General features: G+C 48.1%; 1 protein-coding gene across 7 annotated transcripts in view; it reads left to right on the forward strand.

Moving 5' to 3' along the window:
• Positions 1–3,120: 3,120 nt before the first annotated feature.
• The window catches only part of ARHGEF7 (Rho guanine nucleotide exchange factor 7), a 116,530-nt gene continuing 98,714 nt past the window's right edge, over positions 3,121–20,936 (forward strand). For 3 of the 7 annotated variants that reach the window (XR_010439640.1, XM_064709193.1, XM_064709202.1), the window contains exons 1-2: positions 3,134–3,417; positions 18,382–18,468. Coding sequence is in view for 3 of the 7 variants with exons in the window: in XM_064709193.1 (XP_064565263.1) it covers positions 3,253–3,417; positions 18,382–18,468 (252 nt within the window). In the remaining 4 variants the exon portion in view is untranslated. Of the gene's footprint in view, positions 3,418–18,135; positions 18,292–18,381; positions 18,469–20,936 lie in introns of those variants that run through there. The other 4 variants (XM_064709223.1, XM_064709233.1, XM_064709214.1 and 1 more) reach the window with 3 other exon arrangements.

The following is a 20,936-nucleotide window of genomic DNA, read 5'->3' on the forward strand; positions in this document are numbered from 1 at the left end:
AATTAATTAGTTACCTCCACATTGAAATCCTGACCTTGACCTGGCACAGGTAAAACAGAGATTTGTGTATCTGGCCAAAGCATCTTGTTGCTGCCCAGGGGCAGGTAGACAAGGCAAAAGCAGCTGAAAATGGAAAACGGCAAATGGAAGGCCAAAATGAAAGAGTAGCTTTCTTCACCTGCTCTTTCCTTCCTCTCCTGTTCTCCTTCCTCCAAAACCAACTGCTCAGGCTAAAAGAATAAATAAAATCCACACAAGTATAATCATTTTTTGGAGACTTTCAGTTAATTCATACGACAGAATAGAGGAAGATCTCTACTGACAACTTTTTGGTCAAATTGCAAACTGGCAATTTATTCCTGCTGTTTTGTCTTTCAACCACTCACTAATCCATGACAGAAATTTACCTTCTACCTCATGCCTACTTGGTTTCCTTAGTAACTTCTTATAAGAATATGACAAAAGCTTGAAAAAGACCAAATAAATTGTCAACTGCTTAATCTTTATTTATACAAAATTATGTGCTGTTAAATCTACTAGACCTCTGCCAAAGCTGCCTGATGTATTTCAGAGAACATTTATTTATTTCTTGTTCAAAAGAGGTCCAGATTTTATTAAACTGAAACACCTCTCCCCTCCCCCTCAAAATATAAGAATCTTTTTGCTTGTGTGAACAGATTTAAGGCCTGGAAGTTACCTGAACCTACATACATGCTCATATTTGTCCTTTGTTTATGAGAGCCAGTACCAAAATTACTTTTTCAGCTTTGCATAAATTTATAATGTTTTGCAGAAAAGAAACTGGTTAAAATCATCCCTCTATGACAACTTCAGAAAGAATTTAGATTATTTAAATACTATCAAAATGGATGCTTGAATAAAGATGTCATGAGTTTATGATTTAGAAGCAACAATGGGACCTGAATCAGGACATAAGAGAATCAGAACATCTTTAATTGTGAAACAAAGAAGGAGAGCAGACTTGCAATAATTGTATGTTTCATTGTTTGTGTTACTTCAAAACTCCCACCATAGCATGGGCTCCACTTGCCAGATGGTGCAGATGCAAAATATCTCTGTCCTACAAGGCTGTAGTATAAATGGACAGTACTGGGACATGCAGGAGGAAAGAATAAAACAAGGGAGCTGTGCAGAGAGTTCAGGTGCTTTGCAGTAAATACCTTGTAGGGGAAAGTCTGACAAGAAAGGAAGCCAAGAAGGGAGTGGCATGCTCCTAAATCTTTTGGGCACTTCAATTTTTTTCCTTTTAAGATCTGGAAATGGTTTCCTGACCTGTGTCAAGCTTCTGTTAGAAGTCTCCAGGCAATGCATCCAATCTTTCCAATGGCAAAGAATTGCCATGTTGGTGTTCTTCACAGCTGGCAAATCATTGGATCAGAAGCTGTTGCTGAAAATAAATATGGAAGGGTGCACAGTGAAGAGCAGAAGAATGGTAGGGTGATAGGTCATGGATGTCAGTCAGTGTCAACCCAGATATTTCTTATAATGAAACCCTTTCTGCTTTGTTAACATCACTGTTCTGTGCTGTAGTATGTTGGTACTTCCATTGCCTTTGGATGGGTTTTCCCACATCATGCTCTCTGCTGTAATCAGCCATGCACTTTTCACCTTGTTCATGTACCCATCACATCTGCCACATGAAAAGCTTCATAAACTCGTGCCCGTTGTTTTCTACCATGGGCCAGTGCCAGGGATGGCCCCACTTGCTGCTCACCTTGTTTGGGAAGCTGCTGGGAAACCCCTGCTGGGGATGCTGAGGTAATAAATGCCTTCTGACCATTGCTGTGTGCATTGTGCTTGTTTCTCTCATCCTGCTTGAGTCCAGGTGGGCGTTAATACTGGCAGAGGCCAGTCTGCTGCTCTCACCTCAACCAAAAAGCAAAGAGCAAAAGGAAAAACAAATTTTGGAAGAGGTATCTACCTGAAGTGTTAGAATTTAAGAAAATCTGCACCTATTATGGGTTAGGAGGAGATTGAGTGTTGAAATTAGATTATCTTGTATCAAATTGAAAAGCACCTCTGTCTTTCTGGGCTGGCCAGTGGTTTGGGAGGAGATTCTGGGTCAGAAGAACCTACCAGAGGTGCTGCTCAGGGACTGTGATGGTGGTGGATGCAGCGCACCAGGCTGGAAGCAGAACAGCAGAGACGAGTTTGGGTCGGCACTGTCCCCTCTACCTCTGCCTTGGAGGCGTTTTGCCCCTCGAGGGGGTCAGATGGGGCGAGAAGGGAAAGCAGGGACTGTGGTGGTATCGCCTCTTCTGGCGTGTGGGCTGCATCAAGGGAGGCTGATGGCAACAGAGGGACCCTCGGAGCCCACATCAGCCAGCTCCTAACAAAAAAATACTGATTGCTCATAGTGCCCTGTCCAAGGAAAGTCTTGAGGAATGGTTTTTGTCAGAATAAAAGGCACAGGAAGGCTCTGTGTCAGGTTAGCCTTCACAGTATTGAGTATTGGCCCTGGCTTCCAGGCGGTGCCGCAGCCCATCGGGGTGGGAGCAGGCGGGAGGCGCTCCGGGGATGGAGCATCCCGGCAGGCGCACGGCGGGGATGGCGCGTACCGGGGCGAGCCCGCCACCCGCCCGCTGGGCCGGGGTTCCCGAACGCGTTTCCGTGCGCAAGGGAACGGCGGGCAAAGGCAGAGATGGCGTTGGTGCTGCCGGTCGGGCCGGAACCCGCTGCCGGTGCTCCCAGAGGTAGATGGTCCGAAACCGGTCTGCCCGAGCCTGGCGCCGAAGGCTTTGTAGGGGCTCGTTCTCTGCGCGACGGCGCCGTCCGAGGAGCAAACGAGGGCCCGGGGCATCCCACAACTTTTCCCCGCGGCCGGCGGCGCCCGCGGCTCCGGCTCCGGCTCCCGCGCCCGCCCCGCTGCGCGCCCGCGGAGGCGAAGACCGCCCGCCAGGGGGCGCGCGCCGGCCGCCCCTGGGAGCGCGCAGCGGGCGCGGAGCGGTGCGCGGGTCTCCGCGGGCGCGCGGCCCGCCCGCCGCCGCTGCCAGTGATGTCATGGGGCGGCGGCGGCCGCGGCGGCGGCGGCGGCGGTGGCGGCGGGGGGGGGGGGCGGGGAGGAGGCGGCACTGCAGCTGCATGTGTCTGTAGCGGCGGGGCCGGGGCGTCGTCATCTGCATTCACATGGGGGCGGCGCCGCCGGCCTCCGCCTGAAGCCCCCGCCGGGGGAGACACAAAACCCACGCGAGGCGCGGGGCGCCGCGACCCCCGCCCGCCGCCGCCATCGCCATGAATTCGGCGGAGCAGACCGTTACGTGGCTGATCGCCCTGGGCGTGCTGGAGTCGCCCAAAAAGACCATCTCCGACCCCGAGGGCTTCCTCCAGTCCTCCCTGAAGGACGGCGTGGTGCTGTGCCGCCTGCTCGACCGCCTGCTCCCGGGCACCATAGACAAAGTAAGTGCCCGGCGGCCCCCGCCCCGCCGCCCTTTGTGCGGCCGGGCCCGCCGCCCCCGGCCCCGCCCGCGCCGCCCCCCGCGCCGGAGGGGGGACCCCGGGCCCGGGGAGGGCGGCGGGGGGCGCGGGGGGCGGAGCGGGGCCGGGGGAGAGCGGGGAGCGGCGGCCGGGCTGGAGGGGCTTCTCCCTGAGGGGCCACTGTTGTGCGAGTGCTGGACAAACGCTCCGCTCGCCAAAGCGGAGTCCTGGCTGTGCGCGGGAGATGCGCTCATTTTGGGGGTGCGCTGTGGACCCTTCCTTGCCTGCCACGAGCCGGCTGCAAAGTTATCTACGCAACTGCTGGAACAGCCGGTGCCTCACCTCGCTGGGGAGGTGATTCAGCTCATCCCTTCCAGCCTCTGAAGGACATTTTAGCGTTTGATGCTTAGTTTTCTTGAAGGCTGTTTTAGCGTTATTTGGGTCTTTTACTGTTCGGTAGCCTGTGGAAAAAAATCTCATCCTTTTTGGGGTGGGGGGGGCCTGAACAAACGCGTTACAGCTCTAGTTTGCGTTGTGTTTGAAGAAAATGTACTCTGTCAGGTAACTTTTATGTGTTCTGTGTACGTACGTAATTCCTGTCGTAGCTCAGCCAGAGGGAGAGGGGTTTGGTTGTGCCTCCAAACTTGGGACAGTTCCGTTGTCTCACCTGACGTTCAATACCGTAGTGCACACAGGAGATCCACGTATCGGCAAAAAACTTTCCTCGTGTGCCAGTCTAAGGTAGTGAAGATTGATGAAGGTCATCTGCTATGATGACTTCTTGCTTGAAAATAAAACCGTATTTTTCACCTTTTGCAGTTGGCAGAGTACTCCACTCCTTGGAGCCTGCTGACAGTGGGCTTTTGTTACCTTTTGTGGCTCTATTTCAAGTAGTTCTCGGACCTACAAAGTTGTAACCAGTGCCTTGAGCTCAGCAGGACACTGGGCTGGGCTGTCCCCCTTAGTTCTTCAGTTTACCACTCCCTGGGGTTGTTACTGTTTTGTGTTGTGCTGTAGCGTGGAGGTCTTGGCTCTGGACTGGAGTCCCATTCTGCAGATGTAGTAGATCATTCCTGCCTCCCAAATCCGCAGGTACATTGGGGGTTATGTGGGGATGTGGAAACCTCACAGGAGCCCGCAGTGCTCTTGGCAGGCGGTGGAAGTGACGAGAGCGGGCACAGTGTGTCAGTGGCTGTGTGGGTAACTCAGGGACCACCGTGGTGGCCATGGGGCCAGCTGGGACAGCTGAAGCCCCTGCCACTGCTGCTGCCAGCTTTCCCCACCACCATTTCCCCCTAAGCGGCTGTTCAGGCAGTAGAGCTGAAGAGGATATCGCTGCTCCCAAGGGACTGTATTTTTGTGGAGGTGGTACATGAGGTGCAAACTGCTGTCCACTGCACTGGGCTGCGGAGTGGGGCTCCAGAGCAGGTAAATGTCCTGTTCTGCCATCAGGTAAATGTCCTGTTCTGCCGTCCGGGGTGACACGTGTGACGTGGGGCTGGGGGTAAGTGGGGGCTCCTCTGCCCAACTATCCACTGGCTCTGACAGGCTCTGCCCGTGCCTCCCTGTCCCCAGGCTCTTTTGCCTGGTGGCACCAAGCCCGAGGAGGGTTTTGGCAGCCTTTCCCACGCTGCTGCTCCAGGCACGCTCCCTGAGCACCTCTTGGGCTTTGGGTTCTGAGCTTTAGGGCAGGAAAGGTCTTTCCCCTTTGTGTAGATGTCAAGCCTAGTAAAATGGGGTCCTGCACTCAATCTGGGAAAGAGGCTCTACCAAAAAACAAAATAAACAAAAGAGCATAACAGAAATAAGTGTTAAAAGAGTGTTTCCCAACTTCATGTGCTTCTCTGTTACAGTACAGTTTGGGACAGCTCGGTTATTGAATGAAGAGCTCTCTTTTCATCTCAGAGGAGCAAACACCCCTCATGTTCGGGCGGGGGTCCCTTCACAGCACCCACATGCAGAGGAGGGTTGGCAGAGGCGCACACAGCCAGCAGGGACACCAGCCTGGGTGCGAGGAGCTGTCAGTGGAACTCATGGTGCAGCAGTGTGGGGTTTGCAGTGGGCTGGGATGGCAGCGGGGCTGGGATAGCAGCAGGGATGGGATGGCAGCAGGGATGGGATGGCAGCAGTGTGGGGTTTGCAGCGGGGCTGGGATGGCAGCAGGGATGGGATGGCAGCGGGGCTGGGATGACAGCGGGGCTGGGATGGCAGCAGGGCTGGGATGACAGCGGGGCTGGGATGACAGCAGGGCAGGAGGAAGGCTGGCACCTTGCAGCCGCCCAGCCCTGAGCTCGCCCCGCGTCCTGCAGGGTGCTGGGACAGGGGGCTGCCCTGGACATCCCTGCTGGCCCTGGATGTCCATCCCTGATAGTTGTAAGTCTGGGGAGAAATAGTGGTTTAAAAATTTTTTTAGGGGTATCTTTGCTTTTGTGAGGGTAACTGTTCTTATTTTCATGGGACATTCACAAAGCACTTTCTAATTCATAGATGTCTCTCAAACTCATTTTTCCATCTAACTTTGTTAGTATTTTTTTTCTGTAGACTCATAATTTATAGTCCATACCTCTTTCATGTTCTCGTCTATGTTATGTCTGAGCTGTTTCCGTGTTACTTTGTTCTCTTTGTTTGTTTGTTAGTAAACAGATATAAAATTTACATCCTTTACTGTGCCATGGTATTTTTTCCAAGTCTTTTTGGCCATTACTTTTTGTTACTTTTTTTATACTGAGTGCATTTAAAATGTGAGCCTTTTTATTCCTTATTTGCCCTGAAAGTCTCTAGTTTAAACTGGACATTTTTGAAGTTTAAAAGATACAAGGATGTCCCACAGATGTAGACTGATTCAGTCCTTAAAATCATTTGAGATCATAACTTTCTATAAATATCTGACATCAGCAGACACTTTGAAGACTTACAGAGCTCATTTTTCTGTAAATACAAAATAGTAATATAAATATGAAGGAATGTTTATCTGCTTGGGGTTCTTTTAAAGATGTTATCTAGAAAATGTTATAAATGTATTTCTTTCTTTCAAAAACAGATTAGAAAGAGGATTCAATATATACAGGAATGTAGTAATACATTATTTGGCATTTTGTGCTTTTTAAAGCCTCTGGGTACCCTGAGAGTAATTAGCAGGAGATTTTTAATAAATAAAGATTGTGCGACCATAAAAGGAATCAAGCACTTGAAGGTCAAAGAACAGAATTTTCATAAGTCGATAAAACAAATTAGTGGGTTTCAAGGCTGGTTAGTATATTCTTTCTTTAGATTGCTGTGTATTTGTATACCAGCATTGCACAGAGCAACCTACAGAGCTTCTTGCCAGGAAGTTTTGGCTGAATTTGTTTACATTACAATCATATTCTATATTGCACAGGAAAGGACAGATATTAAATTGACTAGATTTCTCTAAGTCAGTATGAAAATACCTTGAAAAGTAATGTTGTTACAGACTGTTCCTTTTTTTGGGCTCCTATTTAATGTCATAATAATCCCTTTGCACTTTGAAAGAGACCATGACAGGGTAAAACAAAATAGTTGGGTTAGGCAATGTGATGGTACTGCACAATAGCCTTATCCTGAACGCAGGAAATGAACAAAAGTGAGGGCAATTATTAAAAAAAAACAGTGCAAAACCAACAAAACCGAGAACAGCTTCCTCCACCCTGTCCAAACCCAGCTGTCTTCGTTTTTTAAAGCATGGAGATCTATGCTAAAACATGGTTAGTTGATTTGCTCCAGAAGATAGGGAACTGCTGAATTTAAGTAATTTAAATTAAAAAGCCATAATTTCAAGTTAGAGGGTTTCAGCCTTGTGTGGTAAAACTGAATTACTCTGATGGCAGGGAAGGGATCCCCGTGGAAGCATTGCAGTGCAGTTGTCTGCCGCTTAGATGCTTTTCCTCTCAGAGATCATTTTCCAAACAGATTCCTCCATCGCAGACCAGTTTGACCCACTTTCAACGTTGTAAACAGAGATCAGAATTGGAGCGGGAATTTTCCTTGTCATATGAGGCTTCGCGCTCCATTAAGTTTTGTTTGTACTTTTTATTTTTGGTCAGCTGTTCGACAGAGAGCGTCGTTTTGAGGACGGCTCTGTTCTTTTTTTGGGGAGAACGCAGAAGGCGCATCGGGCAATGCGATGCCGCGGCCATTTGACAGCCCGCGGTGCCCCCGCTCGGCCCGGGCTGCTGGAGGGCTCGGCCGCGGCTGTTTCGGGGCTCGGAGCGGGGCACGGAGCGAGCGGGGTGTGCGGCTGGGCCCCTGTGTCCGATGGAGCATCCCCAGGCTGTGCAGCGAGCATGGGATTGAGCAGGGCAGGAGCTGCTCTGCTGCGCGGGGGAGGCTGAGCCGGCACAGCCGCTTCCTCCGGCTGCTCCCGCCGCGCCGAGGTGGGAGACGGGCGGCACGGCCCCGGGAAAAAGCGCACAGCTCTCCCTCCTGCTGGATGAGACCTGGTGCACGGCCGAAAGGAAACGGCATCCCCATTCCCTGTGGGGGATTGGGTACCGGCGTTGACATTAATTTGGTTATTAATTGGGTAGTACCAGAGCTGATGGCAGCAAAGATTAAGATCTTTGTACAAATACATCATACATCTGTATGATTCTCTTTTTAATGAGAGAGGTCTTTGGGTAAATGAGGCATTCTGAATTGTGATTTAGGAATAAATTAACCTTTTGTGATTCACAAGGCAAATGAAATGTTGCGTTGAGCACAAGCACTGAGGGTTTGGGCTGCCACATGTGGCAGCCATGTCACCAGCCTTGTCCCCATGATGAGCATGTGCTCCTAGGCTCGGGCAAAGGGAGATTTATGCTCACTTATCTCTCATTTCACTCATAAATATCAGGGCTAAGTATACTTCTCTCCTGTTGTGACAAGGTGTGACCTGAACATGATATTTCATGTCTTGCAAAGGAAGAAGAAAGGAAAGGTGTTTTGGACCCAGAGTTAATAACAAGTGACGATTTTTGTAGCCCAGTATATTTGCAAAGGTATATTCGCTGGCTGGGAGCTGAATGTGGAGCCCAGACAGAGCTTGAGAACATCCCACCAGCAATGCAGACATTACTCCTAAGGTGGAAATTTCCAGGTGCTATTTGGCCCTGAGCAACCAACATTTTGGAAGTTCTTCTGGCAGGATGTTGTCACCCTGAAGCCTTGGTGAGGCTGTTTGGGTGTGCCTGGCTGACCCCAAAGGCTGTTCTGCCTTTGCTCACTGAAATCTGTTGGGAAGGTATTGTGGTTGCTGTGTGCAACAGCAGCAGCAGGTCATCACAGGACAGGAAGCCAAATCTGCATTTCAATGTGCATATGCTCCCTTCCTTTAGCAAGAGTCCTCCCAGGGAGATCATTGTGCTTCTGGCAAGAATAATCCGAGCTGGACAGGTGTGCCTGCCATGGCTGCGTGCTCGGGGAACGCTAGTGTGTGTATGAGCACTGCTGATGCTCCAGGGGGGAAGCACTGCAAGGACAAGAGCCTGGGGAAAAGTTATCCCAAACAAAGTCATTGGAGTGCCTTTTTCCTGAATACATGCTATTCCCATCAGGGACACTGTGAGCTTTGTAGGATTATTTGGTCCTGTTACAGACCTGTCATTGGCCGTGCTACTCCTACTGCCTTGTGAGAGCAGGGATGCAGGAATGCTTTGAAGGAGAATGCCCTTGCTTTTCCTGTCTGTGTACTGGCTCTGGAATTCTGGCAACTGGGATATTATCCAAAGAAATATGGTCTGCCTGTGCTCATTGAGGAAGCAGAGGACTTGTATCTATGTGCACTGCTTTTTTCCTTGAAAACCAGATTCTGTCAGTGCATAAAGATCTGGACTGAGTTAAATAAGGGTGTGCCAGATCCTGAGAAGAGGGGGCAATTAAGGAAACTGTTGGTGATTAAATTGTTTTTTGTGAGAAACTGTGGAAAAATAATGTAGTTCTGCTGCTCTTACTCTCATTAATGCCTTTTCCACAGTTTTTATATACTTTCTTTCTATGCCTGTACATAATATGGACAAGGAAAACATTAGCCCTCAGGTGCACTACTGCTACCCAGGCTATCCTCCAAATGCTGTGTGTATGGAGAAAAGGAAGCACTGTGGGGATGCCACCAGCACGCTCCCCTCTGGTTACACTGCATGCTAGTGGCTGGTGGCACCACACTGTTCAGCTGAAAATGTTTAAGGTTGTAATTCCAGCCTTAGAAAACTGGAAGTCTGGCTTTAAAATTGAAGTTTGCAGACTAGGTATGTATGTAAGGGTTTTCATACATACACACATATATATATATTTATATATATTATATATAGTATGCATATATGTTATTAAAATCTGGCTATGAATCACTGAGGGGAATTCAATATACATCTTCCTTAAATAAAAATTTAAATTATTTGTTATTCAGAGGCTGTGATTTGAAGAGCTGTAACTTTAAAACATTTGAAGCATGACAGGGCTTGCAAAAATACTGTGAGCTGGCATCAAGGAAGCAGTGTCTTGCACTTTGGCTGGCTGAGCTTTACTCCCTGATCCTCAGCCAGTGTGACACTTCTGCTCTCTCCCTCACTTTGCTGCCTAGAGCAAAGCCATTTTCTCTCCACATCTCTCAGTATGATGTGATTGCTGCCATTACCCACCACCAGAGTTATAGAACCATAGAATGGATCGAGTTGGAAGGGACCTTAAAGACCATCTAGTTCCAACAGCCCTGCCATGGGACACCTTCCACTGGACCAGGTTGCTCAGAACCCCATCCAGCCTGGCCTTGAACACTTCAGGGATGAGGCACCCATGACTCATCTGGGCAGCTGTTTCAGTGCCTCAGCACTGTAATTGTGGTGGGGGGTTGAGCAGGGGTGGCCAGCTTCACCTGCAGGAGGTTTCCTTGGTGCCACTCCTCATCATGGATCACTGACACCCCGTGGGCAGAGCCCCTGTCCCTTCCTGGCCAATGAAACACTGCTTGGGTCTAAGTGCATTTAATACAGGTCTCCATTTTCCTGCTCTGCAGTGAGTGCTATTGGATGATGTTGGCAGCTTGCCCAGAAGAGAATCCATCCCTTCTGTAGGGCTTTGGTAGTCTTATGGAATATTTTCATGGGGTGGGGGGAGGGGGAAAGCAGTAAAAATCATATACCCCCCACTGGTGCAGCTGTGCTGACAGAGAAGTGGTTTTGTTGGCTTTGTTAATGTCACTGGGGGAAGCGGTGCTGTTAGACTGGCAGAGGAATTCCCTCTCTGGCATATGTTACATCCACACTGAGGAGCTTTGCCAGCATATCTAGCAGCAGAGCTCTCCCAGTGTAAACAAACCCTGAGTGATTGGACTCCCGAAGCCTGAGCTTGCGCTGCATCAGACCAGCGATGCTCCACAGCAAACACTGCAGGCTTTACGTGACAAGGGGGGCAAAACCCTTCCCCACCTGCCTTCCTTCACAGGGGAATCTCTTTGGCTCAGCTCCTGCCAAGCCCACACCTGGAGCTGCACTTCACCAGGCTTTTTTCACGTGCTTACTTCAGGGAAATACACATCTTCTTGTGGACGCTTAACGCTGACACTCCTGGAGCTCTGCAGCCTGAGGCTGAGGATGCTGCTTGGGATTGGGGTCAGTTGCATGCTAGTTGATTTCCTCTTTTTCTTTGAAATAGCAACAAAATAAGCAAAACCACAGGAATTAGGAATATTAGTTTTTAGCTTTTAGGAAGGAAGGGAAAGCAGATTACAGCTGCAGCTGCAGCCAGGCTCTCTTATGTGTGTGTATCACATCCTTCAGGCACACTCCTGTCCATGTGCTCTGGTAGGACTCCTGCCTAGCTCAGGCCACAGCAGGGGACCTTCAAGGCTCCTAATAGCAGTTGCAAAGACAGCTTGTAAGTTTTATGTGCATGGCATTCTCATTTTCTTAATGCCATGTGCCAACCTATGTTTGCTGTCTGAAGTATAAAAATTAGATGGAAACTTGAGACAACAAAAGTACCATACGGACTGCCCTGGTGCCCTTAGACTACAGGGTTTGTATCTTAGTGCTGGGTTAAAACCTGCTTCATGGAAGTCAGTTATAGACTTCCACAAAATCACAGAATCAATCATGTTGGAAAAGACCTCTGAGATCACTGAGTCTTTGAGGGAACACCACCTTGTTAAGTTGACCTTGGCACAAAGTACCCCATCCAGTCTTTCCTTAAACACCCGTAGGGAAGGTGACTCCACCACCTCCCTGGGCAGCTCATTCCAATGTTTGATCACCCATTCTGTGAAGAAAAGCCTCCTAGTGTCCGACCTGAACCTTCCCTGATGCAACTTGAGTCTATGTACATTGATGGGAATTTAGTCAGGGTCGAAGGGAAGTGGCAAAAGTACTGCAAGGAAAAAGAAGTACTGTTTTCCTGAATATTATTTAATTCAGGTACACATCTGAAAAGATGAACTCAAACAGCTGAATCAGTTTTACAGTCATTTTTGGAGGGCAGATTAATGGAAAAAAGCAGCTCTAATTTTTGCATAAGGTCCCATTTATAAAGGCTGCCACAAGACCTGGCTGCCATTTTAACCAAACTACACATTTCATTTGCAAACTTAGCTGAACTTACATTTTGAGGGCTATCACACTAAAGAAATGAAGCAGCTAAAGCAGAACATTTGTGTGTTTGAATGTAGGTCACTGTTAATGATGGCTAGTCAGGCAGAGGAGCATTTCTGAACGTGTGCAGAGGAAAAAAATCAGAAAAGCTGGAGGAGTCTTCAGCCAGCTAAAAGTGCTCCTGGTTTCAGATAGCATAGCAAAGTGGAGGTTGAGGGAGCACAGAGTGGTGGCTGAGGAGTTGATGTGGCCTGTTGGGCAGTAAAGAAGAGATGGCGGATTACGTTTGTGTGGCTAAATGTGGGATTGCATTTGCTGGTTTGGAAGGTGGTGGTGTGTGGTCTGAGGTGGGAGAGATGGAAAGATGGAATACAGGGACTGGTGTGGGGATGTAGGATGTAAAGCAGAGGAGTGTCAGATGTGGAGCTAGTCATGCTGGTGGCTTTGGAGTGAGGTGATGGGATCTAAGAGCTCCTTCTGTGGCTGTCACCAGTAGTGGTGTCCAAGGGCAAGAGGTTTGGGAACCTTTATGCTCTATTGTTAATAAAAAATGGACACTAACCGCTTTTCAGAGAGCTCTTCCAAATGACACTCAAAGGACTCTTGTAAGTGTAGGAGATGACTGGAGTTTGGGACACTAAGTAGATTCCTGCTTTTACCTTCTGCTGTGTCTTGGTGTCTGGGTATCCTTTTCAGCAAATAAGAATTTTAGGGCATATCATAAGGCACTTCCCTTCCTCTTTGTATTGTATGCAGAGTCTAGGTGAGTTGTGGAAAGGTAAAATTTCAGCACATAAAAAAATTTTAGTGCATGACCTGTAGGAGCTTCAGTCTTTTGCTGGATCTAGCTCTTACTATCTTTGTGTCTGTCTATCTGACTGCTTGCTGTGCTTTCAGAGCATGGGTTCCCTCAAGCCAAAATACAGGTGTGTAGTCCATGCTGGCTGCTGTGCAGGTTATTATTGAAAAGTTTGTGGGTTGCAGGTTTTTTTTTTTTTTTAATAGGATGGGAAAAGTCAGTGCTAAAGAGCTACAGCTACTGCAGAAACTGTATCATGCTAAGGTCTGGGTCTCTGTCATGACACCTGATTTTAAACAGAGCTGCACTTTGTTGAGAATCCTGATCTGTGTTTTTAGTTTAGCTATAGCATCCTGCTAATGTGCCATCAGAGGGATGTGCAGTTCTTTAAGTGATTTGGCGCAAGTGCAGAGTGCTCCTTACTGGAGATGTGGAAGATGCGATCCTCAGAAGTGCAGCTGTGCCTCCTGCTGTCCTGGGAGGAGCAGGGGGCTCCCATCTGCAGTCCTGTCAGCCCAGCTGCTCACTGACTATGCAGGAAGTGCTGCAGCTGACACTGGTCCCCAGCAGTGGATGCTTCCTCGAGAAGCAGAGGATGTCTTTCTGTGTAGCTGTGTAGCCACTCTTTCTTTTCCATCCCCACAATCCCCAGGGGATTTGTGCCTCACAAATTTGTGCCTCACATTGGCAATTTGTGAGGGCCAGTGGTCTGGGACAGAGCAGGACACCCGAATGCTGAAGGGATGGGTCCTGCTGGGCATGGGTGCAGGTGCAGGCAGGAGGCAGCAGCTGGCAGGGAAGGAACCGGCAGGAGGTGTTGCACTGTTCATCTCCTGCAGCTTCACCACCCAGGCTGGTGTGAGAATGGCCAGGCTTCCTCCTCATCATGCTTTTAATCTCATTTTTGTCCCTGAACACAAACCCTGGCAACAAATCCCAGCCTTTAGTGGTTGTGCAGGAGGTGTTTGCCCCATTGGAAGATGAGTTGCCCTTGACCAGTCAAAGGGGTTAGAAGCAAGGGAAACACAGCTGCTGTGGGACTGAATGTGATCAATAGGAGCCTTTTGTTAGCTTTGCTGCATTGTGCAATTATAGTATTTTTACTGATTAGATTGTGGTAATGCTCTGTGTGTACAAGGTGCTCTGAAACATGGAAAGAGAACTGTTCTGTGCTGCAAGGGAAATCTGATATAAAAGGGTCCAGGCAGGATGAAAAGGATTTCCCCCTATTTAAGGGCTCAGTCTTTGAACTTCAGGCTCAAGCAGCCATACACCTGAACAGGATGTTTTTAAGTGTCTGCTGAACTTGGCTACTAGTTTGCAGCTAGTTTACATTTTCTATTAGTTTCTGCTTTCTAGTTACTGAGATAGGCTTCTTATGTAGTAAACCCTGTTGTACTTATTATATGTTGTGCTAGATAAATGATTGATGTAACTTGCAGGTAGGAACTGTGTTCTTACTCTACCTGGTAGATTCCAGTTTCTATATAAAGGCCTTGTACACTTTTCATTCCGTGACCCGGTTTGTCAACTTGTTCAGCAGTGAATGCAAGTAAACAGCTGATTTCCCATACATATAGCTGAAGATGTCTACTACTTTTAATTTATGTCTCATGTTTACTTGAGAATCAAAGAACTGTGGGTTTTCTTGGTTATTTTTTAAATTTATTCATTATTATACACATTCCTTGCTTATTTTCTTCATATAATTTCCCTGTCCAAATGAACTAATAGTGGCCTTTTTCATTTTTTCTAAGACCTTTTCCTGATGCAGCCTCTCTGCATTGCCCTTTTTTATTCACTTGTTATGTTGCTTAAAACCATAGATTTAAACTGATCTAAAGGGATGTAACATTTAACTAGGTACCATCTATTTGCATTGCACATTATTCCCCACCTTTTCTGGACAGTGGGAAATGTACTCTGCTCCTTGATAGCTACAGTGCATCACATAAGTGTCCTCATTGAACTAGCTGTGGTTTCTAGCACTGCTCCCCAAGAGATTAAATCTTAATCAGAACCTGTCCCTGAACCACAAAGAAGTGGTTTAAACAGTGGCTGCTCTGCATATTACCTTCCTCTCATCTCTTTGGATTCCACTGTGGCACCCTGGTCCCTAATTAAGAATTTGTCATGCCCCTCTGGAATCCCTGTCTTTTCTAATTACTATTACCCTTTTTTATTTGTATTACCAGAGCACACAGAGGTTCCAGTTGGACACTGAGGCCTCTTTGTACTAAGAGCTGTGGATACATATAAGAAGCAGACAACCCCCATTAATGAACCAATGGTGTTGGTCTATGATAGGAAAAGGATGAAGCAAATATTGGAGAGGAAAACACATAACCTCTTCATTTCACTGGCTTTGTGTACATGCAACCTACTTTTTATTAAGCTAAGCAATTTGGGAATATGACCCTACTTTTATTTATCCTTTGTACAGATTAGCTGTCTTTCAGGTGGACTAGGACTTACCTGCCTGTGGTCTGCTTGCATGATGTTCTGGTACATTTTGAATAGTCTGTGAGGCTATAAATGTGATCTGTGTGAGAGGTCATGCTCCTGAGCTTCCTGTAGCTATAAAGGATATCATGTACCATATGTGTGATTTTATCACGGGCCTGGCCCACATAACTGCACTTCAACATTCTGTCACAGGGCTGGTTTTGTTCTTCAGGTCCCTTACTGTGCTTCTCAGCCGTCTGTAGGAGAAGGTTACCAAAATCACATTAAGATTTTCCAGGTAAATAACGGATTTTCTTCATTTTATGGGATCATTAATACTTTACACTTCTAGCAGAATGCAAATGCAAAGATATTTTTAAATTCTTTACCCATATGCTTCTGTCTTCTCTTGTATAAAAATGCTTGCAGCTACAGAGCTGAGAAAATGTACCCTGCTTCTTTTATCATTCCAAAGTCTTTTCCCTTGTTTTGAAGGAAGAAATGACATTTCTAAAGATTTACTGTAACTTATTTTATTGTTTTGAGGAAGATGACTTTTAACTGAAAACATGCATTAGAGTGCTGGTGGGGCTAAGGTCTCAGTGGTGTATTTGGCATGTATTTTAAGCTTCTAGACCTGATAGGGAACAATTTGCTGGGTTTGAGTTTTCTTTGCTTGTTGTTTCTTTGATCTTCAATTGAAAATTGTTGCCTTTCTCTAATCATGTCTCTCCTTACCCTCTCCCCTTTCTTCCCCATAACTCCCCCTTTTTGTTTTTTGGCCTCTTTTTTCCAGTTATTGTTCAGTCTTTTATGAATTATGTGCAGTCTCTTATGAGGTGGTAGTACATGTCTGAGTTTCTTAGAATTATGGACTTTAATCTGTTGGAGACTTTGGGACATCTTGTGTTAATGTGGATTACATTGTGAGACAAGACATTTGCTTCTTTTAAGAGAAACCTGGATTTACTGTGATTTCTTGGGAGACATTATTTGTGTTTGAAGAGCAGAATAATGTTAAGGTTTCTCAGAATGAAAAGAGGCCTTGATGAACAAAGAAGAGAAAAAGGAAATGTTGGATACCAAAAAGAGACAATGAAGTAGCACATGTAAAAGGAGATAAACCCCAGTTATTATGCTAATAGTTTAAGATAAAATAGTTATAAATTGTAATTATATCATTGTTGTGTAAATATTAAGAACAAATAGGAGAGAGCATACTGGGAGCATCAACATGGCAAAAATTCCCAGCATCTTATTCTAACAAGGGATGTTGGCATGATAGCTTTAGATTTCTTACTAGAATTAAGAAATAAATTAATAGAGTAATCAAAAAGTGTTTAAAGGAAGAGACATGAAGGTCATGGTGTTTTCAGGAGGGCTCTCTCACCTCTTGTGTCCTTCAAACTTACTGAATTTATCTTTTGGCCTGTAGTCCTTCCATAGGGCTTCTTTAGGATTCCCTTTATGTTTAAGTGTAGTAAAGGATTATTAAGCCACAGTGATTTATCATAGTACCAAACAATTTGAGGAGTTTGGAGGGTGTGTGTATGTGTCCTTTCCTTGAGGAAAGGAAGATTTTTCAACTCATATGATTATCAAATTCCTTGTATTACAGACTAGTGGCTTTCATTTAAGACTCACCTGAATTTTGTTTAGATAGTGACTTGTGTTTTAAATTTGTTTGTGCCAGGCTCACCCTGTCATGCTGTCACTTTTTTGTGATATCAAAAATTACCTCTGTGGTAATAATTCTGTATCAAAAAGTGCCTCTGTGGGTCAGAGGTATCTTTGTGGGAAGGCACTACCTTGGCTTGACAGAATGTTTGGAGGCAACCTTATGCGAAGTTCCCAGTGCTATGCAGGTGGATTGTGCTGTGAGTTTATGTAACCTTAGCACACACGCGTGTAACAAAACCTCCTGTGAGTGTAAGGCATGACCAAAGGCTGTGACACCGTGTGTTGCAACACCTCTGTTTCCAGCGGTTTGCCAGTGCACTTCTGTGTAGGCTTTCCCCTTCTGACAGAGCCAGGTGTCCAGTTTGGGCAATGATTTGTTTGCTAAACTACTTGACAGAAATCAATGAATGTATTGTGAAACGACGCTTATGTGCACGCAGAATTTAGTCAAGCTGCGGTAGGTTAAGCCACGTCCCTGAAGCTCTTGGGGCAGGCTGCTTTTCCGTAGAAGGGCTACACTTTGCTTTTGGGGTCTGCAGAGGTTGAGCTGAAGGCACCGTGAGTGCGGCTGCAGAGAGCAGAGGGCTGCCTTGCCAAAAACTGTCTTAGATTCAGTCAAGGGTTTCCTCTATGTGAAGATGTTTTTCCTCCGGGGTGAGAAGGGGCTGTTTAATAAACCACAAATAAAGGTCGTTAACATCAGACCTTGGAATTGGTAGATTATTAACTCCGGGCGCTGGTATTTCCCGCGGAGGTCTTCGGAGCATTTCTCACACATTTTCCTTTAGCAAACCGATACCCAAGGGTGGACCGGAGCCACAACGAGGGCACCGACGAGCCCCAGGGGCGGCACCGGCCACCCGCGGCGGGCGCGTTGTGCCCCGGGCGCGGCCACTGCCTGTCCCGAGCAGGGGCTGTCCCCGGCTGCCCGCTGGGCGCTCGCCCTGCAGCCAAACCCGCCACGGCACCGGGTTCTGTGCAGCAGCAGTTTGAAAAATTCAGGAGCACGGCGCGGCGAGGCCCAGGGCCGCTCCCGCCCGCAGCCGGGGCGGGGCTGGGCTAGGCTGGGCAGGGCCGAGCGGGGCTGGGCAGGGCCGAGCGGGGCTGGGCAGGGCCGAGTGGGGCTGGGCAGGGCCGAACGGAGCCGCGCCTCCCTCATCCCTCCCTTCCTCCCTCCGCCCGCCCCGCCGGGGCAGAGCCACCCGCGACCGCGCCTGGCCGGGGCACCCCTGCCCGCGCTCCTGCCCGCCGCCCCCCGCCCTCGCACGCCATTTCCTGTGCTCCGTGTTTACTTCCCGGTTCACAGCCTCCAGTGGGAGCGATCGGCGCCGCTGCCTGCGGAGGGAGCGGGAGGTGAGGGGAGCGGCGGGTGGGGGACGCCGCTCCGGTGCGGCGCGGTCCCGTCTCCTCCCCGCGCTGAGCCGCCCGCCTCTTCTCTTGCAGGTGTACCCGGAGCCGCGGACGGAGGGCGAGTGCCTGAGCAACATCCGCGAGTTCCTGCGGGGCTGCGGTGCTTCCCTGCGCCTGGAGGTGAGTCGGGGCTGGGGGCGCCCGGCTCGGTCCCGGGGGCGGGGGGTTTCCAGCCCTTCTTTTGTGCCCGGGGACGCGGCTGACAAGATGGTGGCGGCCGCCCCTCCCCTGGCTGCGGGCCCGGGGGGCTGCGGGGAAGCCGGGGCTGTCGGGGCGCTGCCCGATGCAGCGCGGTGGCGGCCGCGCCCCGGCAGGGACCGCGTGGAAGGAACCCTCGGGGAAGGGAAGGGGCGCCCGTGGAAGGGAAGGGAAAGGGAAGGGCTGCCCATGGAAGGGCCGCGCCGCTGCTCGGGCAGGGCGCGCCCCGTCCCTGTGTCACTGCAGCCACGAGTGCCGGGGCCGGGGTTTGCCTGGCTCCGGGGCGCCTGAAACCACTGCTGCTCCGTCCGAGTGAATTCTCGGTACGTGTACGTTGTGTCCGCTTTATTCGTGGAATCGCTTTGGAAGCGCAGCGGTCGGCTTAGAGAAATTAAGTTGCCTACAACCGAGCGAAATGCTAATTGAAGAAAATGGCAGGTGCTGTTTCTTCTATTTAAATTTGCGTTACATAAAAGCCCTGCAAACTGCCATCTTTTCCGAACGTGTGTTAGCAGGGTTGCAAATTAGGTTCTCGAATATTGCTGGTATATTTAGCTATAGCAAGTACATACTGCTGTCGAGTTTACTTGATGTTGGCGTGTGGGAAGAAACTGATGAGATTAAAAACAGGTTTCAGCTTCTCTGCGTTGGGAAGTGAGAGGTATTGTCATTTCAGTTCTTGGAGACATTCTTTTTGGGTGGAAAAATTGGTTTCTTGTGCTTCTGGACTTGAGTTAATGTAGTCTTGCCTTAATTAATTTGTAGGGTCTTATGGTACCTCTGGTCTTGCCTGTGATTTTGCCAGGCAGTAACTGAATGTCATTAAAAAAAGACTCTGATTGCTTTCCTGAGGCCTCTAAACAGTGAAGTATCATTAGTGAAATAAATGATACTTGCAGGACTTGCCCTTTATCTTAGGTTCCCTCATGGATAAAGATGGAAATTAAGACCACTTTTAGCACTCCTCTTGTAAGCCCTTCCATTTTTACCTTCCTTCCCTTCTCCCCACCAAATACATAGAAAATCCCTTAGGATTTCTTGGGAGTAAAACCAAATTAAGTTCTGAAATACTCAGAAACCAGGTTTTGGGGTTAACAGTGCATTATGTCAAGCATTCTTTTTGCTTTGGAGCAGTTGTCACGCCCATTTGTCTTTTCTAGGGCCACATTGAGCTTTTCATGCTTTGAACATTCATGGGTGTGAGCAAATCTGAACTTCAGGTGGTAGATATTCATGAACTGGGGAGGAGGTACTTCTGATCTCAATGCAGAAATAAATTGAGTGTTGTAAATGTTAAAGAGGGGGAAAATGACATTAATATAGTCTCCTCCCCTTTACTAATTTCCTTTTTCAGGTCTCTCACGAAGCTTGAAGCCATTGCAATTGTGACAGGCTGGGAATAGTCACAGTGTTGCAGTTTTGTCTCTTCTAGTTGCAAAAAGCTTTTGTCAGCTCTTTTCCTTGGGGTGCCGAGAAAATGAAGAAAAATGATTGAAAGAAAAGATAATTTTGCTGAGAGGCTGAGTATCTTTGGGAATAGTCAAATTGTTAACCTGGCCTCAGGGGCTTCTCAGCAAGAGTGCCGGAAACACCTTTCTTAGTGGAGGGAACTGGCAGCAGTGGCTTCCAGCTCAGCATGTTGGAACAGGAATTACTCCCAAGCTACCAGAGAGTTCAGAAGCTGGCAAGAAGGGGCACAAATGCTTGGGCTTGTGGAGCTCTTGTGTGTGTATTTATGGTTTGTACGTTGTCTGTTCCCTGTTGTTTTCTCATTAATTTTTCCAAGCCCCTAACTGTGGCCAAAGATGAGAGCAATGGCAGCCTGGATTCACCCAGGGAGCAGCTGGCAGGGCCTCTTGGCCATCCGCTACTCCCGGGCTCTTTCCCCTCCCTCTGTTAACAAGGTGTGAGTCAGCCCTGGAGAATCTGAGCTTCCTCACAGTGGGAACTGGGGAGATGCCACAGCTCCCTGTGCAGGGTCTGTATAATGCTTCCTGAGCCTCAGCCAGGGGGTAGGGATTGTGTGGAGCACGGAGTGTGAGGAGCATCTCTGCAACCGCTTTAGGGGATATTGTCAGAGAGGGCAGATGAGCTAACAAGGAGTTAGTGGTGAGTACAAATATTTGACAAAGGGTTAGATGTGTATCTAGCATGTTAAACAATAAAAACATTTGGACAATATGGGTATCAGAGGAAGCTCTAGGGTGGTTTGGGGAGATGTGACATTATTCTGTGCACTAATGTAGTACTTTTCCTAATAAGTATTCCACAATGTGGAGATTTTTGTGACTTATAAGGGTTGTGCTTGAGCCTCACATTGAATGTGAATTATATGTAGTTGGATCAGATGATTTCTCTGTGTGTGATTTTGTGAGCCTGCTGAAAGGGTG

Source organism: Zonotrichia leucophrys, chromosome 1 (genome assembly GCF_028769735.1).
Source record: "Zonotrichia leucophrys gambelii isolate GWCS_2022_RI chromosome 1, RI_Zleu_2.0, whole genome shotgun sequence".
Classification (NCBI taxonomy): Eukaryota; Metazoa; Chordata; class Aves; order Passeriformes; family Passerellidae; genus Zonotrichia; species Zonotrichia leucophrys.